Source organism: Pinus tabuliformis, chromosome 6 (assembly GCF_031772625.1).
Source record: "Pinus tabuliformis cultivar Carrire ecotype Pingquan chromosome 6, CPIR1, whole genome shotgun sequence".
NCBI lineage: Eukaryota > Viridiplantae > Streptophyta > Pinopsida > Pinales > Pinaceae > Pinus > Pinus tabuliformis.
In genome coordinates, this window is record NC_142292.1 from 1187149381 (window position 1) to 1187173431 (window position 24051).

Sequence of the window (24051 nt, forward strand, 5' to 3'; positions counted from 1 at the left end):
GTTAGATGTCCCACAAATCAAGGCAGAGAACTCGAATCAAAGTGATGGACCACTTTAGTAGCTCCCAATTATAAATTTAGTAATTGCAGTTGATTTTCTTAACTTAAGGAAACTACTACAGTTGGTTTCCATAATTTAAGGAAAGACTGCAATTTAAATTCCATAATTGTAGGCAGCAATTGTGCAAAACTTAATGGAGCTTAACATTCTCCCACTTGGTCCATACTTCCAAACTTAATGTCTCAACTTAAAAGCCATTGATAATCTGTATTAAGTAATAGATACATGAATCATGGCGATAAGTCCTCTAATGACGAGTATTATCTTCCATGTATTACTATGAATTTATTCTTATTATAATTTATGTAGCAACAATTTCTTAATGAATAAACCTTATGTTTATTCTTGGTCCTTCTTAAATGAATTTTCTCAAATCAACTTAAAGTGCACATAAATATGAGAAAAAAACATCACAATAATTAAGAATTTCATTAACATAACATTGTCCATACAATGAGAAACTACATAATGGAACCAAGTCCCATATTCAATACATGATCCTTGAATTTAAACGGTGGCATGCCCTTAGTCAAAGGATCAGCGATCATTAACTCAGTGCTGACGTGCTCAATGACCACTTTCTTTTCTTTAACACGTTCCCTTATAGCTAAATACTTAATGTCGATGTGTTTATTTCGACTCCCACTTTTATTGTTTTTAGCCATAAAAACAGTAGCTGAATTATCACAATATATTCTCAATGGCTTAGATATAGAATCCATAATTCTAAGCCCAGAAATGAAATTCCTAAGCCATACACCATGTAAAGTAGCCTCAAAACAGGAGACGAACTCGGCTTCCATAGTGGAAGTGGCAATCAAGGTTTGCTTGGCACTCCTCCATGATACAGCTCCACCGGCCATCATAAAAATGTATCCTGATGTTGATTTGCGTGAATCAACACATCCAGCAAAGTCAGAATCTGAGTAGCCAATTACTTCCAAATTGTTCGTCTGTCTATACATAAGCATGTAGTCTTTGGTTCCTTGAAGGTACCTCATTACTTTCTTTGCAGCTCTCCAGTGGTCTAAACCTGGATCACTCTGATATCGTCCCAACATTCCCACAACAAATGCAATGTCAGGTCTTGTGCAGACTTGAGCATACATTAGGCTTCCGACAGCAGAAGCATATGGAATGTTCTTCATTTGTTCCCTTTCAAAGTCGTTCTTCGGGCATTGGTTCAAATTGAACCTATCACCTTTCACAATGGGAGCTACACTTGGTGAACAATCCTTCATCCGAAATCTCTCTAAAATTTTATTAATATAGGTTTCCTGTGACAGACCCAAGATGCCTCGAAATCTGTCTCTATGGATCTTAATGCCAATGACATAAGATGCCTCACCCATATCCTTCATATCAAAAATTTTAGAGAGGAATTGTTTCACCTCATGTAGCAAACCCTTATCATTGGTTGCTAGCAAAAGGTCATCCACATATAAAACAAGAAAACAAATTTTACTCCCACTAACTTTCAGGTATATACATTGATCCATAATGTTTTCTACAAAACCAAAAGAAGAAATTACATTATGGAATTTCAAATACCATTGGCGGGATGCTTGTTTTAAACCATATAATGACTTCTTGAGCTTGCAAACCAATTGCTCACCATCACTAGAGGGGAATCCTTCAGGTTGTTTCATGTAAACCTCCTCCTCTAGATCTCCATTAAGAAAAGCCATTTTCACATCCATTTGATGCAACTCCAAGTCAAAATGGGCTACTAATGCCATAATAACGCGCAAGGAATCTTTCTTAGATACAGGAGAAAAAGTCTCCGTGTAGTCAATTCCTTCTTTCTGAGTCAATCCCTTAGCAACAAGTCTTGCCTTGTATCTCTCAATGTTGCCCAATGAGTCTTTCTTTGTCTTAAAGACCCATTTACATCCAATGGCTTTTGCACCATTAGGCAACTCAACAAGATCCCAGACTTCGTTACTCTTTATGGAATTCATCTCTTCCTTCATGGCATTGTACCATAGTTCTGATTCTTTGCAACTCATGGCTTGTGAAAATGATTCGAGATCATTTTCGGCTCCAATGTTGTAGTCAGATTATTGTAGATACACAATATAATCATTAGGAATTGCTGATCTCTTAGGTCTAGTAGTACCATCATCTTCCTGAGAAGTATGTGGTTCAACTTGTTGTTCAAAAGTTCTTTGCAACTCTTGAACTCCTTGATCTACTGGAATATCGTCAGCAGCTTGTGGAACTTCAACAATTGGTTGTTCAACACCAGTTTGTACTTGAGGGGTGCTATGAACAATAACCAATCTATCACTTGAAGTGGAAGGTTGAGATTCTGAATGATCCTTCTCAGAAACTATGTTTCTGGTTTGATCGCTCCCACTGATCAAGTCATTTTCAAGAAACTTTGCATTTCTTGATTCCACAATCCTAGTGCTATGAGATGGACAATAAAATCTGTAACCTTTAGACCTTTCAGCATATCCAATGAAATACCCACTAATGGTCCTTGGGTCCAGCTTCTTCTCTTGTGGATTATAAATTCTCACTTCAAATGGGCATCCCCAAACACGCATATGTCGCAAACTCGGTTTCCAACCATTCCATAATTCAAATGGCGTTTTAGGAACCGCCTTGGTTGGAACTCGGTTTAATATATACACTACCGTCTTAAGTGCTTCAGTCCACAAGGATTTAGGAAGATTGGAGCTGCTAAGCATACTCCGCACCATGTCCAATAATGTTCAATTTCTTCTTTCTGCTACACCATTCTGGTCGGGTGAACCAGGCATGGTGTATTGGGCAACAATCCCATGCTCTTGAAGAAATTTAGAAAATGGCCCAGGTGCTTGTCCATCTTCTGTGTATCTACCATAATATTCTCCACCTTTATCTGATCTCACGATCTTAATTTGCTTGCCGCATTATTTCTCTACTTCAGCCTTAAAGATCTTAAAGGAATCTAATGCTTCGCTCTATTTATGAAGTATGTAGAGATACATATATCGTGAGTAATCATCTATAAAGGAGATGAAGTATCTCTTACCATGTGAGTCCATGTCTGGACTACATATATCAGTATGTATGATCTCTAATATGTCCGAACTCTTATTGACACCTTTCTTTGACTTGTTGGTCTGCTTTCCCTTTATGCAGTCCACACAAGTCTCAAAATCAGTAAAATCTAGAGTATTAAGTATTCCTTCATTTACCAATCTTTTAATTCTACCTATGGAGATATGACCTAGTCTCTGGTGCCATAATTTAAAGGAATCTTCATTAATAACACATCTTTTAGTGCCAGTGTGAACATGCATTGAATCATAAGTGACATTGTTTTGTAAATTAATGCAGAAAAGACCATTAGACAAAATACCATTCCCAACATAATCAGATTTATAGAATAGACTGAAAGATTTTTCTGAAAAGTTTAAGGAATATCCAAAAGGTACAAGTCTTGAAACTGAAATCAAGTTTCTAGAAAAACTTGGAACATAGAAGGTCTTTTCTAATTCTAAAACAAAGCCACTACTTAAAGTTAAATAACATGTTCCTATAGCTTCTACATGCGAGCCCATCTTGTTTCCTGATAAGATGCTTTGCTCACTTCCCACTGGCTTCCTTAGGTTTTGCAAACCTTGCAAGGAATTCGAAATGTGAATTGTTGATCCAGAATCAATCCACCATGTGTTAATATTAACGTTAACCATATTAGATTCATAACAAACAAACGAGATTACTTCCTTAAGTTCGGGAATGTCACAACGAATTTAAGAGAAATTTGCAGGTTGTACTACTGCATTAAAAAATCACATGCTTATGTTAAAATTGAGGCTTAATAAACTTTCATGTTTTACCAATGTAAATCATGCTAAAAAGAATTGAATCAAATGACATAAAAATTGCCTGTGGGCTAAATTTTTCAATTCAAACAGATTCAATAAAACTTTATGATAAAACTTATTAATTCATAACTCCTGTGGGTAGGTTATGAAATTTTATCCTAATTAATTACATAAATATAATAAAAATTCCTGTGGGATAAAATTTATTATATTCAATGTAAATCATGCTAAAAAGAATTGAATCTAATGACATAAAAATTGCCTGTGGCTAAATTTTCATTTCAAACAGATTCAATAAAACTTTATGATAAAACTTATTAATTCATAACTCCTGTGGGTAGGTTATGAAATTTTATCGTAATTAATTACATGAATATAATAAAAATTCCTGTGGGATAAAATTTATTATATTCAGTGTAATTAATTACAATTTAATGTCTAAATAATCTTTATGTGATCTAACCAATCAAAATATATAATTTTATTTAATTAAAGATGCTGTGGCTATTCTCTAATTAATTAAAATTATATGGATCACTAGACATTATTTTGTTGCATAAACAAAACTTAACCAGAAAGGAAAAATAATGTTTACTGAAAGGAGTAAGTCAAAATGACATTTTAAACTCCATATAACATAACTGTAATAATTCTTCACAAAATCAAAATTAAGGTTAAAGCAGTCAGCATTACCGTAAATGATTGCAAATTGATTGTTTATCTTATAAACCAAATCCGGAGATTTTTTAATTAGAGGAATTCTCTACATATAAGATCACAACTTTTCGGTTAGAAGAATTCTCTACATATAAAGATTGCAGCTTTTCAGTTAGAAGAATTCTCTACATGATTCATACGGTGAATATGAATATCAATGTAATTGAACAAGCAGTGCTTGAGGCTTCTTTTGCAGCAGAATGAAGTGCTATCTTGTAAACCAAAGCTGCAATCAAATATTGTGCTTATGTGCAGATGTTCAACCCCTTAACCACATTGTAAAGCGGCATTCCGCATGCATCATGATTGTTCTTAATTCATAATTAATATGATCATCCAATACTTCAAATACTTTGAATTTTATGACTTTCATGAGCTCACTCGAATGCCGTTGAATATGAACAAGAATATTTCCAGCATGAAGTAGGAAAATATATCTGATCAGACTCAATAATATTTTATAAGCATAAAATGTGCTCTGAATGCCTCTCTATAATAATTTCAAATTAAATTTGTATTCACAAGAAAATGGCATCTCTATATGTAAACCATTCATATAATAAAATAAGCATAAAAACATTAGAAAAGATTTAAATCAACGAACATAAAATAAAAAGGCATAAAAACATATAGCTCTGCTATTGGTTGAAAAGCAAAATAATTAAAATGGCTAGCTGAACACCACCAATTACATGTCTAGCAATTGACAGCTGTAAACCACTGCTGGATCTCAACTTCCACAAAGGCCATATACTCTGGTCACTTATTCATGGACTAGCCAAATTAATTACTGCACAACCCAACCCATACTATTTTGCAAGAAACGAGATATTTATTCTAGGGTTCGATCCACCGTTTCGTTCCAAAAAACAAGTTCAAGACCAGATGAAATAAGAAAGAGACTGAGCAAATGAGGGCCACAACACAGCAATAAGGTGGTTAGGTACTCGAAACAATGAATAGTTAAATTTGCTTGAAGTTAATCGCCATTTCAAACTGGGCAGCACCATAAATTAGAAAAATTTTAAAGTTCCCGAGTTGAAACCTGTGCGATAGCCCATTAATTGGAAAATTTTATGCGATTTGAAAGCAAAACCATGAATGCAATTAACTTGTTTAAAGTTAATCGCCATTTGAAAATTGGGCAGCACCATAAATTTGAAATTTTTATGCGATTCGAAAACAAAGCAATGAATGCACACAAAAATTAAAAATACAGATACCAAATGTATTCTAATACTTTGAAGTTCCCGAGTTGGAACCTGTGCGGCAGCCCATTAATTTGATTCGAAAGCAAAACAATGAATGGTACATCAAATGACTAATTAAAGCAGCGCAATAGAAGTGAGTGCTCATGCTAATACCGTTTCTGCAATCATTTAAAATCCATGGCAAACCCAAATTGCAAAACAATAAAGGTACAGCAAATGACTAATTTATTTATTTGCGCAAAAGCTATAACAGTAACAGCGCTCAGACGTTTTCTTGGCCAACACACAGCGAGGCAGAGGTAAAAGTGCTCCGATACCAAATGTTAGAGTTGCAATATATCCAGAGAGTCATGGAAAATGATTGATATGATTCAAAAGAAATTCATAACCTACAACCTCAAGATCAAGGGAAATACTCCCTATCCTATCCTCTTGATTGAAGTTGGTTTGTCGTTCATTTAAATTATGGCTATGTTTAGATATTTGATGTATAAGAAGAAGCTTTACAACATGGAATCCAATAGGTTCCGAAAAATTGCTTCTAACTTTAGTCAAAACCCCCACCTTCGCCTCAAGTGTAGGTGGCGTAAGGATGCCTAGTCTTGGCTCAACCATTCGGGGATTAAGGAGGAAATCATCATGGGAACTAAGGATAATGTCAAAGATACTATTACCTCCAATTTTAAGGACAATTTGTGGGATGATAAGGAGCTGGAGGGTAAAAGGAAGCTAAGATACTATAAGGAGGTGATCAACCACACCCTTTATAACTAGAATTATTTCTTTGTGTTGACCAACACTAAGAAAAAATGAAGGTCGCTAGGATAAGAACTAATTTTCATGAGTTTTGAAGTGAAACCGGGCAGTGATCTACTCCCAAGGCTCCATAGGATGATAGAATCTATCAGATGTGTGATACTAAGAGAGTGAAGATGAAAAAAAAACTTTTTTTTAGATTACACGTCTCTTACTCACATTCGCTCTCAATTCCCTAACATTTTCCACACATCCAATCTTCTTGACTTATTAATTCAGCCCAACTATAGTGATTTTGGAGCACTTATTTCCCTTCTTTTTCATCATAAAAACAAGATTTTTAAGAATCACAATTAGAATTTTTTTTTTTTTTGAAAGCATTGGTCTTAGTGAAAATCATCATCATAATTAGGATGCTTTAAAATTGTCATGGTGTAATCTATTCATGTATTCAAAAATATATATTAAATAATAAATATATATTAAATAATAAATAACTACAATTTTACCCAAAATTATATGACCAAATTTTAATAATAAAAATTAAAATGCAAAACAGCTGTACTTTCCAATATAAAATCTACAGTGTAATTAAACCCAAAGAATATATACTTCACAAAAATTTAATCAAAAATATTACATTAAAAATTTAACTAAATTATATATTACATGTTTTCTTGTTTCACTGTTTCATGATTCATATTGTTATGAGAAATAATTTCTTTAAATTATGTAGACAAGATAGCGAGTCTGATGAAATAATGAAATTATATAATGTAGAGTAATCATACAAACTTTATGACCGGATGGATGTAACAGTTCCCCATATTGTGATTTAGGGGGCATCCTAGGGGCATGCAGCAGAGTCATCGGTTTTGGATGTCCCGAATTCACGATCCAGATCATAAGGATCACCCGGTAACTGCAGACTACACACCATATCATCGTCTAAAACAGGGAAGTTGCTATATTGCAGGTCTTCAATCTCTTCCGCTAACGCGCTGTAAAAATTGAGATCCCAGCCTTCATGACACCCTGTAATGAGACTGTACAGATTATCATGTCGCACCATGACGTTATCCAGCTCGGCTTGTGTGGAGGCCAACCGCGATTGCAGTTCTTCTAATTTCTTGTGGAGGTCATTGATTAGTGCTACACAGCCATGGACAGGATCTGCAACTCTTGCGCTTGCCTCGTACACCAGGCTGCTTACTGCATCACCTCTCTGCTCGGGTGGGAGATTCTGTTTATTATCACACAAGAAGCCATTGGATTATGATCACTTATTTCAATTTCAAAATATTTGATGTTCTGCATCCTACCTATAATTAAGGAAATAAAACGAACCTGTAGTAGTTTGAGGACATGGCCATATCCGAATAATCCGTGTACCAACAAGAACTTGTGGGGATCATTCGGCGGAAAATAAGGTGAGAGCACACATTTATCTGAACATTTCCTTTTCTGGAATTTGCAGGCGGCTCAAGCTCTACTCTCTGCCTTGGCAACTTGCCTCATCCTCTGCAAAAAAATTTCACACAATTTCTCATGTGTTACCAGTTTTTCCCTTTTCCTTTGAATTCATTACTATATTATGGAATATTTTTGCTTACCTTTCCCATGGTGTCACAATTTTTTTTGTATCGAAGAAGAATATTGCACAAAAATAATAGGGGCGACTTGAAACAAAGTAGGAGGGACGTTGTAATTGCGAAATAAAAAGGAATGTTGAGGAAGAAGGGAAGGGACGTAGAAATGAGGAGAGATATAGCAGAATCGATTAATTAAATGAATCAGAAATTTCATGGAAACCAAACTATCTCCACTTTGAGTTGTTTCGCACTCGCGTCCGTTGAAGGGCAGCAACATAGAAAGCAACATCAGACAGTATTTCCAAAGACAAATATAAAATTGATGGTAGACGATAGACCGCATCTTCTTCTAAACCTCTGGTTATTGCTTCTCGCCATGCCACATTTTGATCTTGGTTTTCAGTCAGCACTCCGTTTCTCGGGAACCTGATATATCATTTCACAAAACATAGGTTGAACATCATTTTATAACTATTTTCCAGTTTATCGTTAATGTTTATTCAGTTAAATTTGCGCTTGACTTTAACAGGATTTTATATTATAAGTGATATTTCGTAATAATTTATGATCGATGAAGAGTCCTAATGATACAGAAAGACTCAATAATTATGTCTTATTTGCCTACTTGAACAGCTTCAACTATTTTGTTTCTGAAATTGTGGAGGAGGTTAGCTGGAGGAGCTATGATGTGGTTTAAATAATAATTAGCAAAGTCTATGTTTTTACTTTTAATGAGAATGAAGGATTTTTGGCATGTTTGGGAGGTGTACTTTACAGTTGAGTAACATGGAGATTAATAATTTTTGCTGTACAGTTTAGTACAATGAAGAAATATTCATTAAATAAACAAATAACAATAATTATAATAATAAAAAATACACAAATTATATATATATATATATATATATATATATATATATATATAATTTTTAATTAAAAATATTATTAATATTACATTGAAAGATATAGATAGCTTTTTCCATTATTAATATAACATTTATATATAATTTTTAATTTTTTTTATTATAATATAACATTTATATATAATTTTTTAAAATTATTAATAATAAAAAATATGTTTTTCTCTTAATCATAATAAAATATTTTAATAAAATATTTTAATGTACATATTAAGTAACATAAAAAATTATATGTGTATATGGTGCTAAAATAAATTATTTGAATATCTATATTAATTAATATATTTCAATACTAATTTTATATATATATTTATGCTACTGCACTTATATAAATTAAATGGCTTATAAATGGCCTCAATTCATGATAAAATATCAAAACAAATATTTCATACTAGATCTGAAGTTGCTAAAATTTAAAAAAGCATAAAAATTATTATTATTTTTATTATTATTATAATAAAAAATTGATATATAACTTAAACGAGTAGTTTTTAAGTGAGACTTTTTGGAAAGTTTTACAGATTATTTTCTAATCTAATTTATCTAAAATCCAAGAGAGATTCATTGAAATCATATATATACTTTTAAAAAAACATGTAACAAAATTCTTAACCGTAGAGATTAGCCCTACTTATGATTTTGTTACAATACCATGGCTTATCAATATCACATGCCCAAAAAACCACAACCCATTTCATATGATACTTGTTCATATGACATTTTTTAATTAATTAATTTAATTGAAAGGGGAAAATGGACATAACTATTTTGGAAATAAATCTCAACCTTTCATTTATAAATATTACTAAGAGTAGGAGGTTAAACTTCCTAACTAATTATTGATAATTAAATTAAAAATCTAGAATCCCTATTCCAAAATAGACCTCCCTATTAAAAAAAATATTTTAATATTGACTATAATTAAATATCCATTGCTTAATTTAAATAAAATAACTATATGACATTACAAAATATTTCAATGTGGGCCACAAATAAAATAATTTTCAATATAAAGGAGATGTATTTAAAAATATATTACCAAGAAAACATGTTAATGTGGATTATAAATAAAATGCTTCACTACCAAGGTTAATAAAATATTTCAATATCAACTACGAAATTATGGTTAAAGCATTTCATTGTTGTGTCAAAATGAAGAGATGAGTAACTATTTCCATGCATGGAGTTGATACATGGTGTGTCTGTGACCAACATAGATCTATCTCAATCTTGGGTTTATTATGTAGAGAGAGGGATAAAATCTATGGAGGTGCAAACCTTTATTCAAAATTTTCACTCTAAAACTATTTGCACTTTATATTTGGTCACTCTTGACTCTTGATAGATCCAAGGTTAAGATTGATGTTTTTCTAAATAAATGCATTAAAAAATGTTAGATTGAAGCTTATTTTATAGGTTAATAGAAATGGTATGTATATGGTTTTTCACTATGATAAACATAGTAATTGTTATTAATGTTTATTAAAAAAAATTGGAATCTTAGAAAAGGAAAGGAATTATCTGGTTTACTTTAAAATTTTATTTTTGTTTTTCAAAATCTTTTTCTAAATCACCGTAGATGATTTAAAAAGCTAAAGGGATTTGGTATTGTAGTAAATATTTTAAAATTGAAATTTAATGTGTATGTATATGGGATATGTTAAGAGAAGGTGATTTTGATATTCAACCTTCATAGTGTAACAAACACTAAAAATTCTATCCATACATGACATTTTATGAATTGTAAAATGCTTGTTTCATTATGGATTGAGTGAGAATTTATTCTTATTTTAGCAATGAAGAAGAATCACGAGTGGAAACTTGTTTTTGTTTTAGCAATGAAGATTTCCCTCTTTAAGCTAGTTAACATAAAAATTATCTCTTATCCTCTAATTTTTCATAGTGTAACAATTTCTCATTGAACATAATATAATTAGACCTTTAATGTTATCATTATTATGCAAAGTGACCTCTTCTTCCATCCCCAAATGACCTAGCCGTCCCTAACATGCATTGTATGTCACTTTGGTTGAAATTTCAAGTAGTCATGTGAAGTCCCTTCTGTTCTATGTTGTCCATCTTGTTCTTGTAGATTAGATACCTTGTTGTAGCCATGCTCTCAATCTAGGGAAGAATTGCTTCTATGAGTAGGATACGATAGCGTGTATTGGTTTTAATTATAAGATTATAAGGTATAAACATGCTTTTGGGTTTGCTCTATCTTTCTCCGTGGCTCTCTAAAGATGCTACATGCTCAAACTTGAACACCACATTAGATAATCGAAATGAGGATAGTTTCAAGGAGGGTTTCTTCTTATCGCAAAGACAAATCTTGAATAATTTACAACAGTTTTCAAGGCCGTACTAGCATTTCAACACTCCTCCTCTTATTTTCTCATTTTCATAGTCTTAATTTGTATTGTCATGAAGGTCAATCACAACATATTTATATAGAATTTGTTCCCCCATTTTTTTGTTGTCACGCACAAAATAAGCATAAGATATCTTTATGTATTTGATTATCATAACCTTTTTTGTTAGCATTAACACTCATGCCTAAACTGGACTAGAAATCATTGATAACTTTTAGTTACTTGTCGAGATCATAGGGACAGTTGACCATAAGAATATTATCATTGGTATAAAGAAGTAGGAAGGCAACTATACTAGCTACAATCCTTTCAACACAATCTTTTTTCCCAACAACCCTATAAGTTGTTGATGTATATTGTAAAATGGGTGGAGGACATAGGAAAACCTTGCTTGCCCATATATTACAATTAATTTATTTCAACCAACATTGAATATTATTAAACTTGAAATACCACTCTTATGAAACCTCATTGTAGTAGCTCTCAACTCAAAAAAAAAAAAAAAAAAAAAAAAAAATTACTTTTTTCTTGTTTAATTTATTCCAAATGTTAGCTTTGAGCATTTGTGAGATGCTTTGCTAAAGTAAATGAAATAGCATAGGAAAATTTTTCTTAACTCATATATTATATATAATTTCTTTCAACCAATGCTCTATACTTTTAAACATGGTAGGGTTGCTCATTTTCTTCCTATAAAATCATCCCACAAGGTGGTAACATAGAAAAAATTCTCATGAAGGAGATTTTCCTATTGCATATTATGTCAAATAATGTTATCTCTAACATAGATACAAAATTCACATCAAAATTTTGGAAAACAACTATTTGAAGGGTTTTGAACCTATTTATATTTTAGCATTACCTATCATTCCCAAATTGATAAGAAAATCGAAATAACATACTCGAAGGAATGTTTTTCTTGTATTTGATGGGAAAAACAACAAATTGGGAAGACTACATACAACTGTAGATGTTTCCTATAACAATGGCTACCAAGTATCACTAAACATGAGTCCATTTGAGGTAGTTTATCATAGAACATGCAATACCATCGCAAGTTAAACTAATCCAATGAATAGAGTTATGCTTGGACTGGAAATGTTAAAGGAAGTGGAATATGAAGTATTCAGAATCAAGTACAATCTAAAAAAAAACAAGATAGAGAAAAAAGTTACTTTGACCAGAACTAGACATGTAGAGAATTTAGAGTGGGATATCGTGTGTATCTCAAGGTCAATCCCCAAAATAATTCCCTAAGGCTAGATATTTCTACCAAGCTTACACTTAGATACAATAAACCATTTGTAATCTTTTAAAGGATGGAAACAATAGCATATAGGCTTTCATTGCCAAAAAATTCCATCATGCATGATTTTTTCCATTTTTCACTTCTTAAAAAACTATGTGCATCATCCTATGTCACATAATAGATTAGGCTAACTTAGCTACAACTAGAGGCAGTTCTAGCTAGAACCCTTATGTATGCTATATAGGAGGGAAATTTTTCTCTGGAATTAGGCCATTGTGTAGGTGAAAGTAACTGGAATAAATTTTATCTGAGTAAAGCAACATGGAAAATGGATGATTCCATGAAAGAGGAAATAAACATTATTTTTTACATCATAATCCATTGTTATAATTAAATTATCATCAAGGATAGTGGCTGTGTGTTATATTCTTTCCACGACTAGCTCCACGTTGACCCAATAATAATTGGGCAGACCCAAGGATAGGGGAAAACACATAGATGGTGCACGAACCTACCCATGGTTTTTTGCATGGGTTTTGCACATGGTTTTTGGCATGATGGTTTTCCGCCCTTGGTATTTTTTTTATATCTAATCAATGGAACTACAGTTATATTCTAATCCAGGGTTATTGATTGGGGTTTATGAATGCTTTGGAATGTATATATTTGTATTGTAATATTGAAAAGAATATATTGAAAAATCAATCTAGTAGTCATGGTTTTGGGATCCAGGGGGAATATTTGTGTATATTTGTTTTATGTTCTCACCATTGTTTATTTTTTGTTTTAAGAATTCGTTTACAGGTAATTTATGTACATGGTTAAAACCTACTTTTTGTATCTAAGCAGTTTCGGATTTGTTTGTATGAAAATTTACTTTGAAGTGGACCCAGGGTTCAACCAAGGGTGCCAACAAAGGACCATGTAGTCTAGCACTTCGCTGACATTTTCACTCCTTCAAAAAGAAGAAGAGTCTCACCTGAGGCAAGCCAGAACCATGGAAGGATAATGGGGATTTATATCTTTCAATTATGCAGCTTGCACAAATACCACAACATTTATTCTTATCCATTGATGTTATAAATTCAACAACGAATTTAACATATGCAGAAAATTCTAAAGGAGGCCATAAATTACACAGTTAAATTCCATAAATCCCACCTTTCTTATATTAATCATCAGCAAAGAATATTTTCATTACATTCGGCAGCATTACATCTTGTGACAATTACATACTTTCCCACAGAAAAAACATCTGCAAGAAATACATAAACAAAACATCACAAATCCAAATCTCATAATTGAACAACTCTGGATGCTTAGCACCATCTATTCTTCAGGCTCGATTTGAACTTTGTCGCATTATCTAAACTTGTTTCCCACTCCCTTCGATCTTCATTTATAACCATGCCCACTTTTTCTGATAGCTCGCTCGCTTGATCCATCGTTTTCAATACCTAGGGCCCTCATTCTAGTTTTTTGTTTGATTGTATCAAAATATCAAAATTGGCTACTAGTTCTTTGACATGCTCCCTTATTTTCTACGGCATGAGCTCCAAGCCATATTACTGCCATTTCTGTTTTTCGATACTTTGTTTTTGGCAGTTTCATCCAAAATATCCTTCTCAACTATTATCATTTCAAAAATGAAGGACCCAACATGCCCCAACCACATCCTATTGACTTGCCCTAAATTCAATGTATTGCTGTTGTTGCTTCTGAATATGTTGCGGGTTGGCTTCCACTAGCTTCAGTTGTGGTACTTACAAATGAAGGACCCAACTTGAGAATAGTCTAAGGAGAGAACTCCTTAAAACTAGTAAATATGGAAATAAAGGAGTGCCATGAGTCCATAAATGTGGAAACTTTGGTTGAGAACTTGATAATTGTTTTCTCATTGAGATCATTGGGCTAAGACTCAACCAATTTATGAATATGTTGATCGGAAATGGTGAACAGTGTGCTCAAGGTCATAAAATCATTTTGAGCTTCCAGTCAAAGGTTGCGGAGGCCTACTTGGTGACATGAGTTGCATCTTCCAGCTGACTAGTTTGGGAAATAAGGACGTTGGCTTGGTCGAGGAGCTGTTGAATGGCTTCTAGATCGGAGGTCATTAAGACTTGCTAGTATAAATTATGAACATTCTTGCACAAGGGATCAATGGTCGCTTGTTTCTTTGTGACAACATGATCGAAATTGGAAATAGGGTGAAACACATGCTGGGATTCTTTCATGACCTGGGGTAGATTAGCATGAAGATAAGTGATGGACTGTATTTTCTCACTAAGATGAGTGTGATAGACGATGGAAGAATCAGAGGAAGATTGATACATCTTGGTGACAATGTCATAGATCTATGCATGCTTGGAAACTAGCTGTTGACATGCCACTTCAACCATAGTACAACATTCGGCAGGGGCACAAGAAAAAAATCTTCAGGTTGTTCAATAGCATATGGAACAAAAGTCAACCATAGTGATTGCAATTGAGAATGAGCCGCACTAATCTGGGACTCTAATCTTTCCTTCTCAAAATGTAATTGTGTTTGTACTGTAGAGGTGGCATTCAAATGATGTTGTTTTTCTTCAAAGGTGACCTGTAGATCAGTACACCTAGTCTCTGTTTGAACCAAATGGTCCTCCAACTAAGAAACAGAGGCATAAATAAACTGAACTAGTTTATGGGAAGACTAGGTATTAAGAGTGTCGACTACAATTGTTTTGGGTGGCAGGAGTCCGATTATAGTGGTTGGCCACTAGCAACTGACCTCTCTGATTGATATTACAGTGAAGTTTTGCACTGAATAGAGGCCCTTTGGTTCTGTGCAATTCAATGCAAAATGGGTGCACGAATGAAAGAGATGAGGTCATGTTATTAGGCTACAAGGGAAATTATTTGACGACATTGTTCAAGATCCTTCATCAAGTTGGAAAATTTTTCTTCTAAAATGGGTGGAGGAGTAGAGGATGATGGATGAGACAAAGTGACAAGAGGAGATGGAATGGTCAATGGTGGGGAAGTAACAGTAATAGGAATATGAACGGAAAAAACAAGGGCAGAGTCAATTTCCATCTCTGCAAGGTCATCAAGAGCGACATGTGAATTGGGGCAATCAGATAAAGCAGCAGCGGATGAATGGGGTGTCCCTTTGGAGGTTGTATGTGGGGATGGAGGTAATTTTTCTTGAACAGGCACTGCAAAATCTATGATTCTTGGTTTGGCATCAAGGCCGATGAAAGTGGAGGTAGAGGGAGTGTTATGGACTTGACGAAGTAACAAAGGAGTAAAAACAGTAGTAGGCGGAATAGTGGACGCAATAATGGGTGGTGTAGTCAACATAGGTGTAAGCTAGTGTACCTTGAGTGTTTGTTGCACATATGAACTGACCTTAAACCAAGTTGCATAAGTTGAGCTCATGCACTCCTTAGCTTTCTTCAAGGGGGGTTGGAGATCTTTAGGTACATCTTTAGAATTCTTTCGAGTAGTTAAAGGGGATTCTTCAGCAGGCTTCATTGTGTACAAATTAAAGAAAGTTTTCCCATCTTCTTGCCACGCAAAAATCCTAGGCCAACTACCAACTTCAGTGTGGAAATCATTTTCACTGATGTAAAATGACAATGGAGGCATAGAATAAGTATTCGAGGAAACATGCATCGGCCAAAGATAGGAGGAACTGTGAGAGATACCAAACCCAATTAAAGGAAAGTATTGGTCCAATAGAGTATGCAGAACCCCTGAAATAACATTTGACACAGTGACCATCTTGTTATAACATGACCAAAAGCAAGGTCATTAAATTCTCTATTTATAGTGTCTTCGATGCTATGCCATGGTGCATACATATAATCATGGGGCTCTTCTTCAGCAATTGTAGCAAGGTCACAACCTTTTGGAGGACACCATTTCGACATGAAAATTGGAATAAGCAAGTATATGAAAATAAAATAAGTCGATTAAGCATAGATATCATTGGCAACCTTAAATAATTCCTAAAGAAGATAGCTGGACCAATTGAGTTGATCACCACGAATATAATATTCAGTAACAAAAAGAGAATCCAACATAAATTCCTTTCTGGTGTAGTCACACATGAGTTTTGTAGCAAGCAACATGTTATTGATCATATCTAGAACCATGCCCCGACCATTCTGGGTTGTACCATATTTCCTGTATAAATTGTTTTCATCAGTTTTCTTTCCACACTTAGCTATTTTCTGAAAGTCCGACTTAACATCCGCACCATAGGCAGAGAGTCCAGTGATGTTGTGAATGCCAATTGCATGGATGGGGTATTCATGGTCCAACCAAAGAGAATTTCCATGAAATCAGTTGGCCGAAACTTTGTACTGCACATTACGTCACTAGTGATTCCAAACAGAAGTAAGTCTCCCAGAAGGAGAAGGCTGGACTACTTCAATTGATGGGAAAAAATTATGATTTTCACGGTGGAACATGTTATCATTCAGTATTTTTGAGGTTGTGGGAGTAAATACATTGGACAACATCAAAGCACTTTTGAATGTTGGGATCTAGCCTTGCCATCTTCAGAGAGGGCTCTCTCTTTATGACTTAACTTGGGTTTTAGGTTGATTTTAGGCTAGTTATGATTATGCTTGGTTGTTTATTTGAATTTGGTTGATTGGTTGGTTGATCTGATCAAATCACTTTCTTTCCATTGGGCTATGCAGTCAAATAAAACTAGAATGTTGCACCAAAAGTTCAAAGGCATAATCACAGGGAAAGCTAGCTAGATTTACTGGATATTTTAAATTAAATTATGGAATGGAGAAAAGGTGTGCTTAAACATGGATCGAAAAGAATTTAAGAAATTTTCAATCAGACTTTAGAAGAAAACATATAGATTGTACACGTAGTCCAAATAAGGTGTTCGAAAACATATCATGTTTAACAATTAGATTTCAGATGAATAACATAAGAATAATAACAATGAAAACAAAATTAGAGCAGGAAAAACATCACCAGTATTTTGTACCACAAGTATCCTGTGAAAATTCTTTTCATTAATGATGCTCCAGCAACATGAAAAAGGTACAGTGCTTGATAGAAAGAATTATAATGTTCAAGGACCAATCCTCAATAATTCAAAAGAATGAAGTATTAAAAAAAAATTACAAAGAGATTACAATTAATTCCTTAAGACATGGCATTCTATTATTGACTTAGAACTAACAGAAATGAAATAATGTGATCAAAAGGAATGAATCTGGTGAAGTGATCTGGATATTTGGCACTGCTTTGGAGGAGAACAGTTGCTGAGTGGCCACTATTTGGGTGTTGTGCTTGTGAAGCTGGCATGTCTTTTTAATCCTCGAATTCACACAACTTATCCCACCGCTCTTCAACTGGAATAACAATCTTTGTTACCTTGCGGTAGATCTCATCTACCTCAGTATACCGAGAAAAGTTATTTTTACTACAAAAATGTGTTTTATCTCATGTTGGATAAAACTCATGTTGTTGATAGCTTCATAAAAGGATCTCCCTATCATAACACCTTTGATGTGGGAAGAATTGGTTGTATCCTTCGCAATGTCTTGAAGCTTCTTCTTGTAATCTTCCCTGGTCATCAAATTTTCATTGATCACAAATAAAGAAGGCATAGCTTTCTTGTTCAATTCATCTATTCTAGTGAAAAACCCATTAACCGCTACCTCTAGAGTGTGACATTTCTCTGTCAGTTGCACAACCAAGTTCTTCTTTGTTAGAATTTTTTGTACTTCCAGGATCGTTTCTGTTCTGTCATATACTCCTAGATAATCCAACGCATATATGTTTTTGGAATTGAGTAACTTTATGATGTTTTTGGCTGCGGCAGGAATTTATCCCAATTCAGCATTCATGGTGGAAATGGTTTGTTTGGATTTCTCCATCGATTCCTTCTGCTCGAATATAATCTGGATACATGGCCAGATTTCATCTATTTCTTCAATGATATTGTTCCATATAATTTCTTTAACCTAGGCCATTGTGTGACTAATAGACTACTTAGTTGTTGACTTCTTCCTTTCCTCTATTTGATTTTGAGCTCTCTATAGCTCTACTGCATGAAAAGTCTCAATCTTTGTCCGATGATATTGTAGAAGATTAACTTGAGACTGCAATATTTTGATCTCTTATGTCTGGAGAGACGTGTTCTTCACTGCATTTGCCAATTGATCTATAGCAACCCCTGTGCTTGTTGTAGAAGATGTGGTTGTAGGAATGGTTGTGATAGGGAGAGCTTCCAAAGGGAAAATACCCATTTTGGAAGTTTTCTCCTTTTCTTTAATCATCTTTTCCATCTTTGTCTCCATTTGCTTCATCTGTGCACTCTGCTCCAAGATGAGCTTCATCATGTCTACCTTTTGTGTCTCTGTCTCTTAAATATCCTTGGCCAGAGGATCTTATATAGCTGGTAATTTCAACTACTTCCTTAATGCTGCTATGTCTAAATTCATTTTCCTTACAAGCTCTTCTGTAGCATTGATGTTTGCAGGGTCATAACCCACTTTGATCACCATGTCCTCCAAAGCTTTGATCCTGGTGTCTTTGGCAAGTGCAGAGACCTTTTCCATCTTCAATTACGATTGAGCATTGGCTAATGTAACCTGGAATTTAGACAAACTAATAATAGTGTTAGTGACAGTGGAGAAGATAGTTTTCCCAGTCTACTTGTGCATCTCCATTTGCTCAATGGGATGTATGTCTTTCACATTAAATTTAAATGTTATCTTCTTGTAGTCTGATGCTGCCTTGGGTTGGGGAACCTGTGCTTGGAGAAATGCCATTTGCATTTTACCTTTCTCTAAATCAAAGGTTGGAAACAACCTGCCTTGAGAACTGGAAGTCTGCTTCCAGAATTGATTGTAGGTATTGATCTTCAAGGCCTGATTCCTCACCTTCATCTCCTTAAAAATATCAAATATACTTTTCTCTATCTCCCATGTAGTAGATGTGCTGGTATACATAATCTGTTACTGATCTTGTGAATCCATGGAGGTAGTGGGAGACAGTGTGGTCTGATCACCCACTAACGACGAAACAAGTTTCTCATTAGTGGTGATAACGTTCTCTTGCTCTGAATCCTTGTTCAAGATTAGTTTTGAACTGAGTTTGTCCTTCTTCCTATACATGATATTGAAACCTTCACTGAAAATTTTAGTCCCTAAAGGGGACTCTTCTTCTCTGCTTCTCTTTGTTGTTTTCTCCTGCATGGTAGGAGTCTGTACTATGGAGGATGACACTAGCTGCTTCTCTACCTCTTGTAGGGTGTTCTGAGTCCATTCTAGCTGATTTTTATACGTTTCTATTTCTGGTCTGGCTGTGTGAAAATACGTAGTGGATTTGTTTTCCACTCTTAATTTCGAAATGATGCCTAATGGATCATATAACCAGGTGAAACTAAGGATGAACTACATTTCTTTTAGTAGCTTATCTACTTCTTCCCCTGCTACCCTATTGTTGCAAATGAAAGGTCCTATCTGTTGATAAGTCAAAAAAAAAAAAAAAAAAATAATAATTGTTCAGTTCAAACTAATTCATAACAAGTAACTCATTTATATAACATATCATATAATTAAATAATAAAAAATATAAATAAAATATCTTTATTATAATAATAATAATAATAATAATAATAATAGTAATGATAATATTAATAATAATAATATGTATAACAATAATAAACTAATAGATAAATAACTAATAATAAGAATAATGTTTAAATTGTATTAAATAAACTAATAATAATAATAATATTAAGAAAAAAATAAAAATAAATGAATAATAAGTAATTAAAATTGATAAATAAACAGATAATATATATAAAAAAAAAATAAAAATAATAAATAAATAAATGATATACAATTAAATTAAATAATATAATACAAATAAATAGATTAACACATAAAATAATGTAATATATAGAGCAAACAAATACGTTCAAATTTATTCAATCATTAAAACCAAAAATTTAAATCATAATAATAATATTAAACAAATACTTAAATAAAATTTATTAAATAATTTAATATATATATATATATATATATATATATATATATATATATATATATATATATATATATATATATATATATATATATATATATATATATATATATATATATATATATATATATATATATATATATATATATATATATATAAATTAAAAAAAACAATTAATTAATTAATAATAATTATAAATCAATCAGGCCGACATTATAAGCAAAAAGTTATCAAATGTCTTTCTAAACAACTATTAATAGCTTCATAATTTTCTCGACTCTCTCTTCTCAAAATACAGATCTTAGCCCTGGTGATGGACTCACCTAGCTAGTCCGAAACGTTGGTTTCATAAATTGTTCACAAGTTTTTCCACTAGCATAAAAAGGTCCTATCTGAGTTTTAATTTTGAATTGGGACTTCTTCTTGATAGCTACAAAGTGGGTCTCATCCATATTGTGCATTTTCCTTATGTACTCTAGAGGAAAACTCCTCATTGGGAGGAATTTAGGCAGCTTGTAAGGTGCAAGATCACACCCAAATATTCTCAATTCTATATGATTCTGATAGAGGTACCAATCCCCTATGCGGACTTGGTCTGATAGTTGAAAAACCTTTCTAATTTCTTCACTGATCCTTGGCTCTATCTTGCTGCCTAAGAGACTAATTGCTGGATGCACAAACATCTCTACGAATTGTTTGTATGTGTATTATTTTTGTTCCTTCATCACCAGTGTAGCCCAGAAGATGACTTACTATTTATTTCCTTCTTCATCTAGATTTTGTAAAGCAAGCTTGATGTATTCTCCCTGGAAATATAAGAACATATAAACTAACACAGAACCATACTTGAATACCTCCTCAATCTGGAATTTGATAAACTTCTCATGAATAGAATCTGCAAGAAATTGGCTAAAGTTAAGCATGATGGAGGGCTTGGAATCAGTAGAGAAAATGGAAATAAATCCTATGGTGGCCTCATCTACCCACTGATTTGAGTAATAGCCAAGGAGGTAAGAGATGACTGTGATAATTTTCTTGGCTCTCTCAGGGAAAATAGAGGAAGGATAGGGAGGATTCTTCTTTGGGAATGGGACATCTTCTGTCAAGAAAATCTCAAGGGTTTTGGCCCTCTTGGCAAAGTCCAATTTTTGCTACAATTCAACAAGTGTCTCATAGGAAAACGGGGTGGCATTCTCTACCATAAGGGCTTGCATCATCTAGCCTATAGCTTGAGGAGTGATAGTGAATAGAATTTCTCCAATGGGGGCAATGATGGCTCTTTAGCTTGGCAAATAACATGCATGACACTTCCTAACAAATTCTAGGGTGTTGTGGGTATAGCGAAAAATATAGTGGGGAAAATTGGATTCCCACAGTTGAATGTCATTAGATTTATCTATATATTTGTCCTCGAGCCAATGATACCTCTCAAAAAGGTCAAATTCACAGAGAGTTTCATGGATCTTATAGTCTCTGTCTGCCAAATGGATGTGGTCGAAATCAATAGGAGGGTGGATTAGAGGACTCACAGGTTCCTCTAGTCCCTTGTCTTTTGGAGGCATCTTCGGATAAGGCTATGGACAGTGGTAAAAACTGGATTACAGGTTTAAGTACATAGAGAGGACTTAGGATTGGCGAACAAAAACAAAGGTAATAGCCTGGAACTGAGTGAGTGGGAAATTTTCCCAGCCTGGTGAAGTGTTTGTAAATCAGAATGGTACACCTATAACAGAGCGATAGCAGTGGCAATGTAAAAAAAAATAACTGGTTAATGAGAAAAAGGAACGATTATATAACACTCTGGTTTTCCTGTTGATGGTGGCACGGCCCGTTGAATTAATGGTTAAGCGAATTGATTGCTCAATGGCTTAATTTTGGAGGGAGTGGATGTGATTGGTAGAATCAACGGGTAGATGGCGTGGTGGAAGGTGAGTGGCAGGAGTGCAATGGATAGAGGAGTGGTATTGAGAGGCGAAGAAACTTCTTTTCAAGGGGGAGGAGGTGGTTAACAGTTTTGTCTGAGGGGGTGCAAAATGATTTAGTGCTAACACATAACGGTGAGCACTGTTTCAAATACCGCCCATTTGGGACCCCCTTCCTCTCCCGATGGTAAAGTTTGGATGGCGAGGGGGGGACGAAATAAACTGTGGGTCTTTCGATCTTGGTAGGTGGGCATAGGCGAGGGGAGAGGTGGCAGAGTGTTAATATGATGTGGTCAGGCTTTTGGTGGGGTCGGTATAAATGAATTCAATGCATAGTGGGGAATAGTTGGAGTGTATGGCGGGGTAATAAAACTTAGGAATAGGGGGGTTAATACACCAAAATTAATCAATATATTAAACTTTTAGGATAAAACTTTAATCCTTTGCCTTTTTCCTCTGCACATGGAAATAATACTTGACTTTTAACTTTAGGATAAAATATTCATGTTTTTCCTCTAACCACCATAGTGCTTCTACCTACCCTTTTGCATTCCATTCTTTTTCTAGGCTAACATTTTCTCTTCTTGCTTCGGAGGGTGCACTTAAGCTAGAAGACCCAAATCATTTTTATTTTATGTACATCTACCTTATCCTATCACTTATTTCGCCATTAACTCAGATGAAACTGTTGAATCCATTTTATTTTTACCTAGCTACTAATTTACCAAGATTAAACTATTTCGTAAACCTTCATTCACTAATCTATTTAACATAAATTTAGATGTGTCCAGTCATGATTAAACTGTATGATCTGAACAAAATTCTAGTGAGTGTGGCATTTAAAACAATTTTCACACAACCTTATTTGAAAATACAGTAAAGAAATAACTTATTAGTAGTGGCACTTGGACTTGCAGCTCTTTCAGTCTTATTCTCTATTTTTCTTTTGTGGGGTTCATATTTTCTTTTTTTATTTATTTACTTTTCTAACATACCCTCTTTTCATTTTCTTTTTTCATATTTTTTTTGAAATCATTTGAATATTGAAATTTATGTACAATATAAAAGTACAGATACAAAGTGCTCAATCACCTTGAGATCTTATAATTTATAGGACCCTAACAGAACGGGCATTGGGACGGATATTATGCTGTATGAAAATATCAGTCCAAAGTGCAGGAAACAAGGTGGAATCAGACATATCATTATCTGCAAGATGAGTTTTATCATACTTTCCCAATAAATCATCTTGAGAGTGGATACGATAATTGTTGAGGTACATGTTGATAGTGGGTTTAATGGAGTGAACCATATTCATAGGGCAATGGTTGTATACAAATCATATAGGAGGATGAGCAAACAGAGAAGGTTCAGGGGTGGGCTATAACAGAGCCAGAGAAGAAATTGAGAATGAAAAATAG

The 24051-nt window shown here is 33.8% G+C and overlaps 1 protein-coding gene across 1 annotated transcript; it reads right to left on the reverse strand.

Annotated features, from left to right (window-relative positions):
• Nucleotides 1-7412: 7412 nt before the first annotated feature.
• On the reverse strand, nt 7413-8187 carry LOC149262996 (LOB domain-containing protein 1-like). The gene is made up of 2 exons (XM_089384972.1): nt 8179-8187; nt 7413-7808 (listed from the first exon to the last, which is right to left on the reverse strand). The coding sequence occupies exons 1-2, from the start codon at nt 8185-8187 to the stop codon at nt 7413-7415; spliced, it is 405 nt and encodes a 134-aa protein (XP_089241098.1).
• Between the last annotated feature and the right edge of the window lie 15864 nt (nt 8188-24051).